General features: G+C 29.1%; 1 protein-coding gene across 3 annotated transcripts in view; it reads right to left on the bottom strand.

The window, feature by feature from the left end:
- The window catches only part of LOC132920108 (protein numb), a 36,412-nt gene extending 21,703 nt beyond the window's left edge, over positions 1 to 14,709 (bottom strand). Inside the window, exon 1 of one of the 3 annotated variants that reach the window (XM_060982194.1) lies at positions 14,221 to 14,709. Coding sequence is in view for 2 of the 3 variants with exons in the window: in XM_060982192.1 (XP_060838175.1) it covers positions 3,164 to 3,328 (165 nt within the window). In the remaining variant the exon portion in view is untranslated. Of the gene's footprint in view, positions 1 to 3,163; positions 3,816 to 14,220 lie in introns of those variants that run through there. The other 2 variants (XM_060982192.1, XM_060982193.1) reach the window with 2 other exon arrangements.
- Between the last annotated feature and the right edge of the window lie 4,257 nt (positions 14,710 to 18,966).

Genomic DNA, 18,966 nt, shown 5'->3' with positions numbered 1-18,966 from the left:
GATCTCAAGCTGTTTCGAATAAACAAATCGGAAACGAGAAATAAAAACGGCGGATATCCTGTGGGTTCTTGTATACTTGGGCGAATACATCGTTGTTATTCGATTCGGATGCATTGCAGCAAAATATTATGTTAAGTGAATTGAAAAACAATTACTTCATATACTCGATATTTATGTTATACGTATCTCATTTTTGAAAAATAATTCATGAACGTGGAAAAGATTTACCGTCTATATAGTCAATAGTATACTGTACACTATATAATTGTATTGCAAAAAATACATTTTGTCTACTTTTTTGATTTTTTCGTTGCTTTATTATTTTTTAAAATATCTATTAAATATTTACGAATGTACGATGAATAGATAATTTGACGTTCCCAATTGGTGGATATAATTAATTTCTATATTATGTATGAAATCTATATATATATAATATATAATCAAATATAATAATTACCATCGTTTGAAGTGTACATGTTTGTTATCAATCGTAAGCACTTTAAAATAAACGATATATTAGTGTAAACATTTCTATTACCTTAAAAAGTCGCCATCACAATAATATGCATAGTGTGCATGTCTGACTTTTTTTTATGGTAGTGGGGTTACGTTGTAGTTGCCGAGTCCCTACCATTTGATAAAATTCAAACGGCATGGCCGTGGAACATTCTTTAGTACAGTGCTAAATAATGAGATTTTTAATTTTTAATTAATTGTTTACTATTTATGATTTATAGTATATACTACATAGTTTTAAACATTTTATTAGCTGAAAACTAGCGATAATTTTTGTTTATAATCGTTGTAACGGGTTTTATGAATAGTTTATTAACGCGTATTCGAATCTTCTCAACATTTTAGACGACATAGATACGTCAATACTTAGTCACTAATCATGATAAAAAAACAAAGAAATGTCACCTATTTACCGATATTGACTTTACACATCTTTTATGTTCGATTAAAATCAAGTAATAATATTATACCTATATCTAAATAATACGTGATAAATAAATGGACTGGTAGTAAATATTACACATTATACATTTATACCTAGATTTATTCCGTGTATAATACATACACAGAGTCCAAGTTTCACTATAGGCAAATAATATTACATCAAGGGCTATTCTAGTATTTAAATTTAAATGTATTCGTTTAAGAAATTCAAGACAATACTACATTTTTATTATAAAAAAGAAGGAACAACAGGAGTCCAAAAACCCAATGGTTAAACATTCGCAATATATTTTATAGACTGATTTAAGATACCTATCCACGTTAGACTAGGTATTTAGCTAGACTATTCGGGCTACCCAGACTAACTCATGAGTCGTTTTAAAGCCTAAGTCAAGCCCAACTTTTTATCGTCAGGCCATATTAGTAAAAATATATTACCTTTATGTGGATCAACAATATTAAAAATGTAAAAAGTATAATATTGATACCTATCAATACTTGTTACCCATAGGCCTATTGTTGAATATAGGTATATTATTTTTTTAGAACAACTACAAACATAAAAATATTTTGTAATTAATACAAATTTAAATATTTTGGAAATACTTAGGATATTATAATTTTTTTTTAAATTATTTTATATATTTATATTTGTTTAGGTTAATGGTTGGACATCATTTTCCAAGGCAGAAGACTGCCCTTAAATATTCCGAATATTCGAAGATATCTATAGATATGATTATATGAACACAAATATATCAATAGACTTTTTCACGTCGTTGAAGTACCCACGGTTATGTTTTACTTCATAACTATTTAAAACGTCACAAAACAAAAACAACAAAATTGAACTAGAAGAACCTCGACATAATGTTACGCACACAATTACGTAAAATCAAGCAAAACATAGTAACAAACTAACAATGTAATAACATTATCATTATGTGTATAATGTGTAATATTCTCTACCGCACACGCTATTGACTGTACGTTGGTTCACATGGTCCCAAAACTATTTCGACATCGCACGCGAGAGACGAAATTTAAGGTAGTTTGAAATAAAAGGAAAATTATTGCACAACTGCCATGCATATTTAACAGAGTACCTAGTACTTACTACTCACCTACATGTTTTATAAAATAAAATTAACTCCATTAAAAATATGTCAATTATTTTTTACAGTTGTTCAACTTAAAATATTGTTTTAAATGAGTTTCTTAACTATTACTTGTCAATGCACAGTGTCTATAATATTTGTGCATTTAAACGTTTCTGTAGATTAAAGTTAAACAAGAAATATAATTTTTTTCATTTGAATTTAAAATCATTGTAGATGTATATATTATCCAGAATGATTACACAATTTAGATACCTAATTAGACTCGATATTGTATTTAAATATGATTTTGACTCAACGTATTGTTTTTAAAACCAATTAAAAATTAACTAACTAAAGAAAAAACATTAAAAAAAAAAATACCTCTTAATCTTAGTCATAACATTTTAACTATAGTTGATGCCCGTCCCCCTGCTCCCCGCCACCAATATACCATAGATCGAATTGTGATCGACGTAACGCGAAACGTGTTGTGCACAGCCTGCCAAGTAGTAGTCGCGATTTATCTTTGTTGTCCCTCGCGGATCGCGAATAAAAATTCTTTGTAATTACTATTTATCAATAAAACGCCCACCCACCACGGGCTATAATACATGTATAATATTATACATAATACAAACAATGCGCGTCTGTGCGTTGGGTGTATTCTCGAAACGTGAACACAATAATACAATAATATTATAACGCGCAGGTACATTAAAACACACGGAATAATAATAATTTATATACATTATTATTAGCATAATAATTATTATTGCACGACGGACTACGGGACACAAGGTCGCAGCCAACCGGTACGCGTGTACGCGCATACTACAAACACAACGTTACAGGTAATAATAATAACTGACAATATATATTATTTTATTATACGCGGACGAGGCGGATTTTCGATTTTCGCCGTCGCCCGTAGTAGGTGACATCGATAACGTCGTCGTCACTCATCGCGCGATGACGACGTTCCCGCGTACCCTAATCGCCGCGCCGCCGCTGTACAACGGACACCGCGAATAGTGCAGCGACGAACGATTTGGTTATTAAAACTATGCGATATTGTCGGCTGCGGACAACGATCGTAGTACCTTTGCGGATTTGCTGTGCCGACAACTGGCCGAACGCCGGAACGTCGAGCCCGCGTGACTGGCGGCGACCCGGTCCAACGGTTCGTGATGCGACGCCGCGTTACCCATGACTTTTGGGCTGAACAGCAGTTTTCGCGAGAAGATTTTTTTGAACGACAACGGCATCACACACGTCCGGACGACGTGATCGCGAAAAATAACACACACACACACAGGAACGGCACGACGACGCACCACCGGCACCGAACCACCGAAACTGATCACGATTTGAACACGTCAGAAGACATTTGCGGACGGAAAACAACTCGAGAAACACGAACCGAACTGCAATACGATAATTATTCGCCGACGGGTATGAACTATATTGTATCGATAACGGATGGTTGTTGAAATATTATCGGGATGACGATTTCCGCGTTGACCGACGGCGGACACGACGCGCGCGCACAAGACTGTGAAACCGCGGAATTTTGCCGTGGACTCGCGTTATTCTTATTATTATCAGCGACGTCGGCGGTGGACGGGTGGAGGGGTGGTACGTGTGGGAAAGACACTCGGCGGCGTGTGATACGAGGACGCGCGCCAACGACGACGGCGACTGACGAACGACGGTTACAAACGGACCCGTGCGACTGGCGATGAAAATTTCGTAACGTACATTCCCGGAGGACCCCTCCCCACACATCCACCGCCCGTCCGGGCACCCCAACGGTGCGGCGGCGGTGGCGAGTAACCGGTTTCCACGCGCACGCGGTGGGAACCGGCGAGGCGGCGTTCACACACACACGTGACACATCACGTCGTTACGCGTATACGCTTTCGCGATCCGCCACCAACAGTTGTAATTACCACTCCTCGACGACGCGCTGCCCCACCAAAACCCCTCCGAGACAACCACCGTGTGTCGTCCGTGTAGCCGCGCACTCTAACCTCCTCTGCGCGTACGACCACAACGCGGTCTGACCGTCCGACCGTTTTTACACCCGCGACGGATGTAACCCGGTAACCGACCAATAGCGGTGGCGGCAACGACGGCGATTTCAACGGATTTCTGTACGCGCGCAAAAAGAGGGTTGTAGTAGTACGACCGACTTTTCGACCATTGACCAAATACACCAATTACCAATATTCATTATTGCGAGACGACGACGACGACACTGCGTCGGCGCTCTACCAAGTGCCGAACGATATTTTTGAGATACACACTTGAAGACAACGCCTGATGATGAGTGTATGGAAATTAGTTTGAAAACGTACCTATTCGTATTCGCGCAAATGCGAGTCACACACGATAATATTGTGATAGGTACTTATGGGCAATAGTTATAAAATACAGTAGATAAAAGGTATACCTACGCTATACGTATCACTTGCATCGTATATACATTTATAAACAGTTGCATTGTTGTTGTAGAAAGGAGAGTACTTGTCTCCCCTGAAATTTTAACGGAGTAGTAAAGATATAATTATTTTGTACCTCCAGATATACAAAGGTATAAATCTTTAAATCTTCTAAAACAATTAGAGAATGCAATTCAATTATCGTACGCTTATTGTACTTAAGAACATTGGTTTCACGTTCCTCGTGCATGTTGTATATTAAGTATATAATAATATGTCTGTAGATGTCGACGTATCGTCAACATAATACTTGTGTTACAAAAATAACTCATGAATTATTATGATTACAGGATTATCCGCATGACCACATCACATTTCAAACAAATATTAGTGAAGTATTATAGCACCTTGTTTTATGAACTTAATATGTACTTGATATTATTTAATGATATGTGGGTACTTACGATTTGTTTCTAAGCCATAAATGAGTTTTAAAACTCGTATAAAAATAAAACAATTTGGTTATGGTATCGATTTTGGTGAATAAATTATTTCACCCTCTTAGTTTTTTACCCAGTTACACAACTGGCCACTGAATATAGGTTTTATTATTTATAACAATATAGTGTTAATATCTCTCGTCGTTAACCGCCATCACTATTTTTTTGTTTTTATTTGTATAATAATATGTCAATGTAGGTTCTGTCATCGGTATTTTAAAGTATTTTTCAATAAAATATTGCGCTCAACACTGAAATTCTGTCAACATCATTTATTATGCTTGAAATTAATTGGCTGAAACATGAAAATTCGGAAAATTATTTTGTAGGTAATGTAGTTACTCGGAAACGCGTTTTATTTAAAAAGTGTGTTCACTGGTAAAACATACATACTACATAGTACATATAGGTGTAAATTAAACCAATGGCAAATAATATTATTATTAATTATTATCATATTTAATAGAAACGCATCTTAACGGAATATTTTTGGCTCAACTGCCTAGAAATATATATTTTATCAGAAAATTATTCATTTGGAACCGCATACCGTACACCTAACCTAATAATATACATTGCCGGAAATTATCCATTTGCACCAAAAAAAGTTAATTCGTTTTGGGTACAGTATTTGCGCTAAATTTATCTGCAGTGTAAATATTTTACTTTAACGACTTGTAGATTTAATAATGTTTAATTCATATATTATCTAGACACCAATTTTATACCATACTAATAATCAATTTTTATTTTTTATTTTAACATTATAATAATTATAACATACATTTTTTTAAAACATATAATAGTCAATATTACCAGTTTTTAAAAATATCAACAACACACATTGCATATATAGTCGATAATACGAAATTTTAAAAATAATTATGAATAATAAATATTTTTTAAAATGATATAGGCTATTGATAATAATATAGTTAATAAAGAGTGCTTACACATTTTTTATAAATTATAATTTCCTAACTAATATATTATTTTATCACACATTTTTTTCAAATCATAGGTAGTCAATATGACGAGTTTTTTTAATTTGCAAATGAAATATTTTTCATAAATATAAGTTTCGAACAATTTTGATTTCAACAAAATATTGTTCAGTAAATTACAATTCCATCTTCCTAAGACAGTAAAATATTTCCATATTATATATATTTCCAACACAATATTTTCCATATTAATTATATTTCCGAGCGCATTTGTTTCCGATATGATGACATACATACAAACATAATATTATATTTCAAACGGATTACGAGTCCAACGTTATATGATGCAATAAAAATTCAATTCTAATAAATAACAAAATATGTTTCTATAACGAGATTTATTTTTTCAACAAAAATACGATTCAAACAAATACGTTTCCAATTTTTTATGCTCGCTCATTTAATACATTCGATAATTAATAAACATATAACCATTATATAGGTTATGTATATTGTGCATGTTATAAAACATCAAATTTCAATTAAAATTTAAAACTACGTTTGTTTTTTTTTAAATCGATCTGTTTTTTTTTAGGAAAAATCAATACCTTTTATTACCATATTGCATTTTATCTATGTGCCTAGATAGTAGATACCTATAATAAGTAATATTTTACGTGGTCACGTATGACGGTTTATTGTATATCATATGGCAAATTTATATTATACTTCATTATTTATACTAAATCCCTATTCATTTTGTAATTTTTATATTAGGAATAAAAATATGGAGTTATATGAAGATATATTAGTATTAAAAATATGCAATTTAAATTATTATTTTGTATATTATAAGAAAAATGGTTGCTTATATAATATTATCTATATTATCAATTCACGGGTAAATTTTTAAATAAGAAAATTATTGCATATTTATAGTTATTATTCTTTAGTATCTGCGTCAAAAATGAAAGTAAAATCATTTATAAATTCAAAGTCCAAATTTCTAATATTTTAATTTTAAAGCAAGATACATATATCACATATTATGACAAATAAATACTTCGTAATCCTTGTTAGTTTTGATTTATATTATTTTACTTTTTATTTTAGTAATCTGGCCCAGTGGCCCCGGAGAAAAGCTGGATAAGTCTTGCAAAGTTGCAACTTAAAGTCCACCAGACAAACCCCATTTTGTGTGTGTTTAGCAAAAAAAATTAAAAGTACTGACATTATCCGTGTTCTGTTATCGAGTTTTTACGGTATTTTAATGTTTAAGCGAGTTATGAGTAAACGTAATATATTAATATTTAAAAATGCTCATAATTCACTCATTATTAGAAGTCAAGTATTAAGTACCTATAATAAGATCTATAAAATAAAAGTGTTATATAATATATGATGATGTACTGCAATATGTATGTAATAATTATGTTATGTAAATATGCGATTAAAAAGAATAGATTAAAGGAATTATCCAACAATTATACTTTTGACGTGATACCTATAAATATTTTTATGTTAATAAATCTAAACACCAGTTTGTCTTTAACGTTCTCGGAGGATTTCCTGGGATATTGTCGGAGATAAGATCAAGAATCAGTGGGTTTAAATAATATTTACAAAACGCGAGTGAAAAATGTAGATTTTGCTACTTCTGAGACTGTGAATTTAGTCCTACAGAATATATATTATGATTTAAATTTAACCTTTGAAAAAAAACCATTATAATCATAATGTGTATAAAAGTGCATGTTACCATCCCTATTTTATTCCTAAAAGTTTATTTTAATTTATTTTTTTTTAAATATTTTTTGGAAAATTCTCATACTCAGTACTAGATTGAAGTAGCTTTTGAAAATGATCATCATAAACTCAAAATGTGTTTAGCGTAAAAAAGTAATTTTTTCTTAAGATATAGGTATTATTATTACTTACAAATATTATAATACAAGAACTACAAGATATTAGTTAAGAAATAACAGGAATAAACAAGAATATGAAAAATTAAAATGTAAAATCAATTAGATACTTGTATAATTCAATTTAAAATATATAGTAATAAACAATAATAAATGTACTGCTGGATTTACAAAGTTAGGTAGATAGATACAACTGTTTTTTTTTCTTATAAAGGAGAAAAATTACTATATACTGTGTTTTTCCACTATCAGACCTGCATTTTACTGTTATTGCATGGCTCAGTGCTTTTATAACACATCAGCGAATAGCAAAAATTGAGACGTTATATTGTAGGAGTACCGTTTTTACATCTAATTCAAGGTCTTTTTGGTATGTTCTACTTCAAAAGAAGAAATAACATTTAAAATTATTTACATATATTGCACCAATTTTCATACTAATAAACACTTATCTTTTTAAATAATAATGATAAAACTTAATTGATACCGATTAAAGTAATTAATCCCTACTCTCTATAGCCTTTATAGTTTCTGCTAAAAAAAAATTACATACGAACTCATATCATATTTAGGTATCTCTACAACAATATCTTTATATTATCAGAGCATATTATTCAGTTTCAAAGCCAAACAAGGCCTTACGGCACGTGTTTTTATTGTTATCGTTCCTCGATTAAGTACCTATATGCTACAAAGATTTGAAGCGTAACTCATTTTAGTCATCATATATTAATTATATTATTTACTTAGCATGAAGGTTAAAATGAAAAAGTCAGGCACGTATTTTGAAAAAAAAATGTAATAGTGGTGTGAGGTATAAACGTAATAAATATAAATCATGATTTAAAAGTTATAGAATTTCTGGGATATCTTTCGCCCTTTCGTGGTTAATCCTCTTAAATGACCCCAAGTTAAGTACTTTGAATCAAAATGCGTTAGACATGTATTATATTATATTATATTTATATATAATTAAAATTACGAATATTCTATAAAGGTCGACGGTACGTCGGTACACACTGCAGCGGTGGCCGGTAAAATTCTATTGTCTTTCGCCGCAGAGGTAAATTGTGACCGGCTTAATTATTATTTATTTTACTAGATAAACAATTTGGTACTTACATATAGTTAAATAATAAATAAAGCAAAAGTCAAACGATTAACATAATGATTTTCTTTTCTATTATATTTATGATTTTAAACAGATGAAAAGTATATTAATTATACAACTTAAACTAAATAATTTGTAAACGGCTTTTGTTTAAATTTTGAAGCTGTTTATTGAATATGAATCGTTAAATTAGGCAATGTCATAAATTACGATTAAATTATGTGTAGTGTCCACTACTTGAACAGTTGAACAACATATAATATTCACTTTCACACAACCGCATGCACATTTCATCTAATGGACATAATCCAAAATGTCAATACCTATATCGAGAAACCAATCTAGTTTAAAACTAATACAATGAGAGAGGGGAGATATATTTTCAAATATTGTTTATTGCTTCATATACGGTTTACTATCACACACGTATTATATACTAATACTATTATATATTATAAAGGTATATACACTAATACACTATACAATGTAACTATAAATATTAAAAACGATACACAACCAACGGCCTTGACCAGAATATAACGCGTTTCACATATTTCTTAAGATTTTTTTCTTTAACTGAGGTTCCAAACAAAGCATGAAAATATTTTTTTTTAATTTCCAACATTGTAGGTGTGGATAAATATTTTTTGTTCCTTTTCAGTCTCTAATTAAGTCCACAAACACAGCCTTCTATTATAGATAGAAGTTCTATATGTTAAACACTATACACAACACAAAAATGACGAGTACCCAGCATGTAAATGACCATATTGATATATATATATTCAACGATACATTGATTTCTAATTATATCTTGAAGGAAACATCAAAGGGTGGATTTATTTTTATTTGTTTTTTATAATAATATTTAATATGTTATTTCTTATTAGTTGGATATTTATTATATACTATATTAGTACTTAATATTCTATAATAGAGTATATAGACATTATAGGCGTGTAGGGTATAGCCTGATAAATCATAAAATAAATCTGTACAAAATTAAATTGTTATAAGAGTACAATCATCCCACGCATCGAGAATTAATATATATTCCAAACTTAAAATAAATATTATTTTACTTTTCTAAGGAAAATATTGCAAGGTCGCATTTTCAATAAAAAGGTGATATTAATAATATTTATATCAAGTGATGGGTACATAATATACAAACCCATTGAAATCTCCTTTTACAGGCAATAATGCAATATACATAGGTCTTGGAGTATTTTAATGTGATACAACAGTCAGATAGTAATAAGTATAAAATTAATTTTTATTTTTTTAATAATTTGAGATCTCTAAATTCAGTAAATTCTTAATTTGAATTAATTTTTATTTATTACAAAATATTAGACTTTAAATGAATAAATCAAGACAATAGCCGTATATACCTAAAATACGTTTAAACTCATTCTTAGCTTGACATAATTATTATTTATAGCTTAATTTTTTCGTATTGGGATACAATTCAATTACATTTATTTTATGACTTGTTCAATTTATTTGTTAATAAACAAATGATTGAGTACCTACCGTTTAAACTATACGACCTACATAGGTACTACACAATATGGCTAATATGATGGGTGTAGGCGCCATTATAAATATGATACAATATATAGTGTGTAATAATGGTTTGATTAATACTACTTACTAGTACTTAACTACTTAAGGAATAACTGTACGGAGTAGGAACGGGTTGATTAAAAAATTATTGATTCCGATTCTAGTCTGGTTGCTGTTTTCAAAATGCTTGTCTCAATCCTTCGATATTTTTTTTAAATTAATAAATGAAAACATGGAGTTATTCTGATATATGAATTTACTTTAGGCAAGAGCTTAAGCTATTTACCCAATAAATATATTAATATTAAATAATAAATTACTCTTATTAAATAGGTATATATTTTTTTGTTTTTATCATTGTCATTTGCATGAAAAATTAACTATTGTACTATTTATGTTTTTATATCAATACATGATACATTACTAATTACACTTATATATTTACTTTTAATGGCTTGTATAGCTTACTGAATTTTATTATGATATTCCTACTTACAGTTTATAGACAAGTGTCTCTAAATTATTTATTAAATATAATAATACTATTAATATTATTAAAGACTAGAGTATACAGTTAAAGGTCTACAGACCACAATAACATTTTTAAATATAATGTATAACTTAGTTTTAAGAACTGTTTCAATTATAGGTACCTACAGTGGAATGCTCACAAGGGAGGGATCAGGGTGTCATATCCCCCACTTTGGATTTTTTTATAATGATTTATTACTTGAAAAAAAAATGAGTCAAAAATGAATATCCCCCCTTTCAAAAAAGCTGATCACGCCACTTGGTACCTAAGTATAGGAATTATAATTGTATGTCTATAATTTTTTATGAATTTGAAGGTTATAACAGTTAAGGTTATTAGCCGTCGATGTTAATATATATATATGTATATATATATTTATTATATTACTGAAAGTCGTAAATAATATTTATTTAATAATTATTTTTTTTTTTATATAATTTAATACATAATAACTAAAAACAAAACATTATATTGTATTAAAATAATTAAAACAATTTCGAATATATTATTATAAGGTAGATATATTTATCAATATTATAAAACAATTATAGTTATATATATATATATATAACTTTAACTAACTTAAACAAATTTTAAGTTAAATAAATATATAAATATTATATAGTAGGTACTGGTACCTAATAGTGTTCATAATGTGTAGGCAACTCTTGAAAATAATCACGTGTTTATTCAAGTGTTACAAACAAATTTTCAACTGTTTAATTTTTATCACGCTATACTGCTATAGTGCTATAGGTATCTACTGCTTTTTTACCAACTAACAATAAACAATTCAAATAATAGAGTTCATTTAAATACAACTATAAGCTATCTACAAAACACGAGAAAAATAAAATTGTTATGATGGGTATAAATATATCTACTATAAATATATATTAAAATATGAAATGTTAACAAAATTATAGGTAATCAAAAATAATATCCATTTTTATGATGAATATTGATTGGGTGATTTTATATTGAAAATTGAGTTAATTAGCTTTAAATTAGTTAATTATTTTATCAGCCAACAAATTCATAAACAATTCACATTTAATTTGTATTGTTGAAGTTTTAATGTACGAAGAATACAATACCAGCATAATAAACTTAATCCTACTTTTAAGTTTGATAGATACTACTTGTAAGTCAAAAAAACAATTAATTTATTATTAATACAAATAAATCTTCCAAAATATGAATACACTATGTAAATATTTAATAGCTTATTAATACATTTTTATTACTGTTGTATAAAAATTCGCAATTAAAATTGTTTACATATCCACTTTGGTAAGGTAATTGATAAGAGATATTCCCGATAGATGATTCATTAAAAAATAATATGAAAAATAAAATATACCTATCTAATATAGTATTAAAGTAACTATAAATAAATCAATTATCAAATATTAAAATCATATTTATTAGTTATTAATATATACATTATTCAAGTTATATTGACAATTAGTTCATCGTGGTCTCTAATATTATTTTTTGTGTTATGTTTATTTAATTATATTATACTAAATTTAAACTGTTGTTCGAATGCAATTTTGTACATAATATTAGTTAATTAAAATTATGTTTAAAAGAAAAAAAGGTGGCCCAATTACTGTTTCAACATGCATATTATACAAACTATAATATTAAATTATGAAATTGGTCGATGGTCATTTATTTTAGTATGATTGGATGATCCGATTTATAAAAAGAAAAAAAGATTACATGCGCATAAGTCCTATTGCTAATATAGTTTAAATAATTAAGGCAGATGACTACATTAGGTAATCGTTTGTATATTTTTTAATTATTAATCTGATATTAAAACATTTATTTTCTTCATAACTTTGATACCGTTTATAGGTACCACTGGTACCAGCATAATATACCAATACATAAAATTAACTAAAACCTTTGGCTTTCAATATTTGTTCAAAAAAACCAACTTTTTGTTAGAACTAATTCGTAATAATAATATAATAAAATATCTGTATAATAACAAAAAAAATAAAATCCAACTAAAAAATTAAGACTTAACTCTTTATTTAAATGTCATATTTATTAGAACAAAATGTTGTAATTATTCCTGTACCAAGTATTGTATACCTTAATACTTATTTTCGTATGTATTCTATACACAAATTATTTTATAATAATATACCTAATGTATAGGGTGAAATTTTTCATGACGATTTGGAAACGATCTATTGAATTGTATTCTATATATTATATAATATAGAAATGCAAGAAAAATGTTTAAAACCATTTTAAATTTCCAGAAATTTTTAAAGATTGTTCATAGTTTACTATTCATCTAAAATTCTAAATAATTTCTTAAAATACATTAATAATAAGTATATACAATTTATTTTAGATTTTCAGATATAATTAGAATAATAATAGTTACTTACAATAAATTATTGTTATTAAATATTCGTAATCAAGGCAACAGTCACATAATAATATATTCCTTTAAGTCAAGATTTGACAACACAATTTAGTACTTAATACTTATAACGATAAGATTAACTTATATTAATTTATTGAATTACATTATAGTGAATTGAAAAGTCAATTAGACATTTTACTTTACCTCTAACCTATATCTATTGAAATTAATATTAAAATAGTACCTTACTCCCTTAGGTATTAATAAATTTACTTATATGTTTTTATACTTGTATGTATTTTAAAATTACTTCCATTTTATTACAGCACAATAGGTATAAACCTTAAGCGTTTTTATGGACAGCTAACAGGTTAAGTATATGGTATAGTATAAAAAGTCAAAATTAAAAAATAAACTTCTAATTTTTTTTAGCTAGTGGTAAATTATTTACTCGAAAAACAGCCAGAATTATAACTTTCTCAGAATGTATATGTACATAGTTGTAAGCATAGGTATACATGAACCGTTTTTCTAGAACGTGCTTTTTAGTGTTCGTAATAACGCGATCAGGTCGAAGAACGACTGTTTAAATAATTTGGCCGTTTTTGACACACAAGTACACAAAATAGGTATAGGGCATGTATCGGTACCGGGTCAAGTTCAAAGCTCACCAATATTTAATACAATTTATGAATTTTATGTAATTGTGCAGTAAATAACTCACGGACCATATACTGTCAACTTACACGAATTTCCGGCGGCGTGATGTGTATGTTCAAAGGCGATTGTTTGTTCGATTCGCACGATCTCGCTTTCCGACGAGTTTTTCATTTTCTTACTTTGATATCAAATCGACTATATCTAATTGAATGTGTTGTATATACTGATATCGGACAATAACAAATACTGCGGAGGTGTGTGTAGGTATAATTACCCTTTTAGTCGAGTGGGTTATATTTTCGCGGGATCGTAAAATCGAATTATAAAATAATATAACGATGAGATACAACCGGCCGCGGGCGGAAAATCTATTAATGATGTATTATACGAAACGACAGACGAATATTGAAACACTCACTTTCGGGCATTACCGCCGCTGTTACCCGCAAATGATATTATATAATATAAACAATATATATATATGTATATTATAAACCTATAACGAAATAACACGACTTGAGGCTAGTGACTTCGCGAGCCACCGAGTACGCGAGCTCGTGTTCTACTAATCGAGAGTACGCGGCGTTATCGTAACTTCACCGCCGCCGCCGCCACCACCTACTGTTATAATACTATATACTACGGACGCCGCCACTCCCTACCCGTCACGCTATACCGGCCTACGGTGGCTCACGCCAAAGTCTCCCGCCGCCGCCGCCTAGTCGCTCGATCGCTCTCTCGCAGTCGTAGGCAACGTGCGTGGCGCGCGTGTACGGGCGGCGACGCGCGCGAAACTTGGGCCATACCGGCGCAGACGCCGCGACCTTGGGCGGACTGGCCATAGCTATGCGCGCGGGCAAAAGCACCGCCGCCGGGACGCTCGATATTTGAACAGTGCGCCGCAAAGTTACGGTGGGCAAGGCGGGCGCCTCCAGCTGCAGCGTGCAGAGAACGAGCGCGCTTAACAGTACGTCGTCGTCGACGGCACAGGATTGGAAACGTTGACCCAATGATATGTCGATGTACATTACCCAACGACCACCGATATCGAAACATATTTTTATTTTAATTAACGAATAACGGTATACCTATAGAAACAGATGATGATTATTATCAAAACAGAAAACTGAATAAATAATATGTATTCAAAAGAAAAAGACAACTTAATAAAAATAGAATAATATTACTATTTTTTAAAATTATTATGTAACATTAAATTACTGACATAATATCACGAACTTATAAAAGTTAGGTATAGCACTAACACACATTAAAATAAAAATTGTGATTATTTAAATTTAAATACCAATAATGTATTCTATAATGAGCAAAAAGTAGATGCTACCTAATACCTAACAAAAAACAAAATGATTTCCGGAGAAAAAAAGGACGCGAAAGGAGGACTCTTCTCCTGTTGGAAAACAGATCTGCAGGTGCGTTTAAGGTGGCATTTGAGGAGAGAAGTAACAAAGTTTCAAAGTGCATGTCAACATGTTCTCATCGTGTGATATGACATATGAAGGAATAATTATATCCTATACGTAAGAGGTCTATCTATCTGAAAAGTTTGGGTTGCTGTATACGAAAAGAATTTTCAAATAAAAATGCCATATTATAAAATTCAATATTCTAATTTATAGTATAGGCCCGAACTAACATAAAATATATAGAGTACGGACTACGGAGACAAGTGTCTCTAATAATATAATTATAATCTATATAGAATATAGATGTGAACTGTTTAATATATGATGAACTTATTATAAGCTTTAAAAATCCAAAATGTCTAAAGCTTGATGAATGGTAATATTTATATGGTACTCAAAATTAAATGATAGAATATCTATAAATATATAAATATATAATGTAGATACATAATTATGTTTATAAATTATTTCGTACTCTATATACGGAGTGATTCTTTTATCATGAACCACTCATTATTTCAAATAGTATTCATGTTTTTGAAAACATTTTTTTACATAGTTTCAAGTTGTTAAAAAATCAACGTTTTTATTATAAAATATTTTTTATCCTTAAGTTTTTTACTTTTTTGAACGACAACATAGAGTTTTAATTTTATATTCCAAAAGAGAATAATTTTTTGAGTATTTTGATACATAAAAATCAAATTTAGGGCGAGTAGTTTATGAGTTATACGTATTTAAAGTTTAGACAAACGAAGTAGTGGACAAATATTTTGCGGGGTAACCTATTGTACCACTCAATTCCGCACATCTTAACTTTAAATACTTATAACTCATAAACTAGTAGCCCTAAATTCGATTTTGATGTATCAAAATACTAAGAAAATTATTTTTCTATGGAATATGAAATTAAAACTATGTTGTCATTCAAAAAAGTAAAAAACTTAAGGATAAAAAATATTTAAAAATATATTTTTTTTTTTAAAACCGTTGAATTTTTAACAACTTGAAATAATGTAAAAAATATTTTTGAAAACATGAATACTTTTTGAAATAATGAATGGTTCATGATAAAAGAATCATCACCCTGTATTGTACCCATAAGCGTAATCTAAGGAAGAGATCAATTTTCTCCTTGAAATTGTATATTAGAGGCAACAAGATATCGTTTTAGGCGTTTTAGCCTCTTATTTTAAGCTCTTATTCATTATATATTTTAACATATTTATTTTGTTGCAAATAAAGCAGTATAACGAATTTGAATATATTTTTTTTAAGTGTGCACTTTTTATTATTATATAAACATTAAAATATTTATATTGTATTATTGCAGTATATAGGTGCACTATTAAACTAATTCAACTATTCACAATTCACTACTAAATTCTTCAAAAATTCTAGGACGACTATATAATTCGTATTTACATCAATAACCGTGTAGATTTATTACTAAAGTAAATTAGTTGATTATTAGAGAGGTGTCTTCTCCCCTGCTATATTTCCAGAACCAATAAGCAAAATATATTTATTATATTTTATCCATCTCCCCACTAAAAAAAATATATTCTTAATTACTCCATAGTCCATACGTTATTGCAATTCTATTTCACGAAAAAAAAATAGATACACAAACAAATATTTACGAGATAAAAATAAAACTATCTAGAATCGACTCATCGAGATTTTCTCTTATCCATATCCTGGTCGTCTCCGCTTCACCGCGATCCTACAACATTATATTCTGCACGTCAAACTGACTATAAGCTTATCGTCTTATCATTCAATAAACGGTAGTACGGTACCTAGTTATGTACTCACAATGTATCGTAAATTATGTAACTGGCGTATGGATATGTGTATAATAATAAATTATTATAATTTATGATTATAGGTAGGTACATTCTAATATTCTATACAATTGCACAGTAGTGATGTTCTACCATAAGCGTTCTATCATTTACATATGCATACAAACATTTTTAAGTTCTTAATTTCATGGTAAACAATTACTAATAAAAAGCTCAACGAATTAACTTTAATTAAACAAATCCAAAATAGTCTTAAATATAATAATTATCATTTTTTTTTTTGTTTAGAAAAAGCACGATAGCAGTCGTAAAAATAGTTTACCTATATAATTTATATTTATTTCAGATAATGAGATAACTAAGTATATATTTACAAGGACTGCATGATTGACGAGTTGCCACTAAAATATTACTGTTTTGTGTAACTGATTTTAATTTTGAATGTATATTGTATATACCTATTGGCTATTATAGTTCAAATTTTAGGTAGGTGGCGTGTTGGTGTAATATTACCAATATTTTATTATAACTTATAAGTATTGGATATATGCAAGTACGTAACACAACACAACGTGGTAGCCTAGGTACCTCTAGGCTTTAACTTACTGCGTGAGTACTGAGTACTAAACACACTATTTATTAGCATTTAGCAATATTATAGGCTCTATTATCTACAAAATGTAGTAGCTAGATAAAGAATTTATAAATATTAATAGATTAGGTAATACCGGAGTATTTTTTTTATGTATCATAGATGTTCCGAATACAACATACCTAAATAAATAAATTAAGTACCTAGAAAAAAAAATCAGTAGATATTTAATTAGTGTTGAATTAATTTGAGATGTTGGTATAAACTATAAAGTATAAATTACCTGTTCATTCGGTAGCATATCGTAAAACTTGGTACCTAACCCATGGATCATTAGGAGATAGAGGCGGGACTGTGAGAGGCTCCACTTAAACATAGAAATTAAATAAATAATGATGCTAGAAGCAGTAGAAGCTAAAATACAAAATAATAATAATAATAGTAGGTATAACTGTCTAGTACTTACTTAAACAATGAGATTGTAAAGGTTTCTAAAGGTACTAGTTTTTAAACATCCAATTAATTGTTGTAACAAATGAACAATATTTCTGGAATTGAATAATAGGTCTACTCTTTAAGCAACATAATCCACTAGTTTATAATTTAAATTATAAACCAAAATATGATATGCTTCAATGTTTCGTTATTCAAATGTATATATCAGATTTTACATATTAAACATATATAAGTTATAACAATATATTAGTTAGATTTAAAAATCATAAGCAAAATATTAATCAGTACCTAAGTATGTTACAACTTACAAAAACAGCTTAAAAATGTCACTATTAAATATTTAAATGTAATACAATTGATACAACTGATACAAATAAATAAAATAGCTAGGTAATAAGATATAAGAATAATCAATAAGAAAAATTTTTATCTGGTGCAATTTCAAAATTCCAATTAATCAATTAAATATAATTTTCTTCATTGTTGACATACATTTGAAAATTACACTCCTTAAGAAGTACAAAAATAATTAGAAAATGTAAATAGTCT

The sequence above is a fragment of the Rhopalosiphum padi genome, chromosome 2 (genome assembly GCF_020882245.1).
Source record: "Rhopalosiphum padi isolate XX-2018 chromosome 2, ASM2088224v1, whole genome shotgun sequence".
Taxonomy (NCBI): domain Eukaryota; kingdom Metazoa; phylum Arthropoda; class Insecta; order Hemiptera; family Aphididae; genus Rhopalosiphum; species Rhopalosiphum padi.
This window is presented reverse-complemented; position numbering and strand designations above follow the sequence as displayed.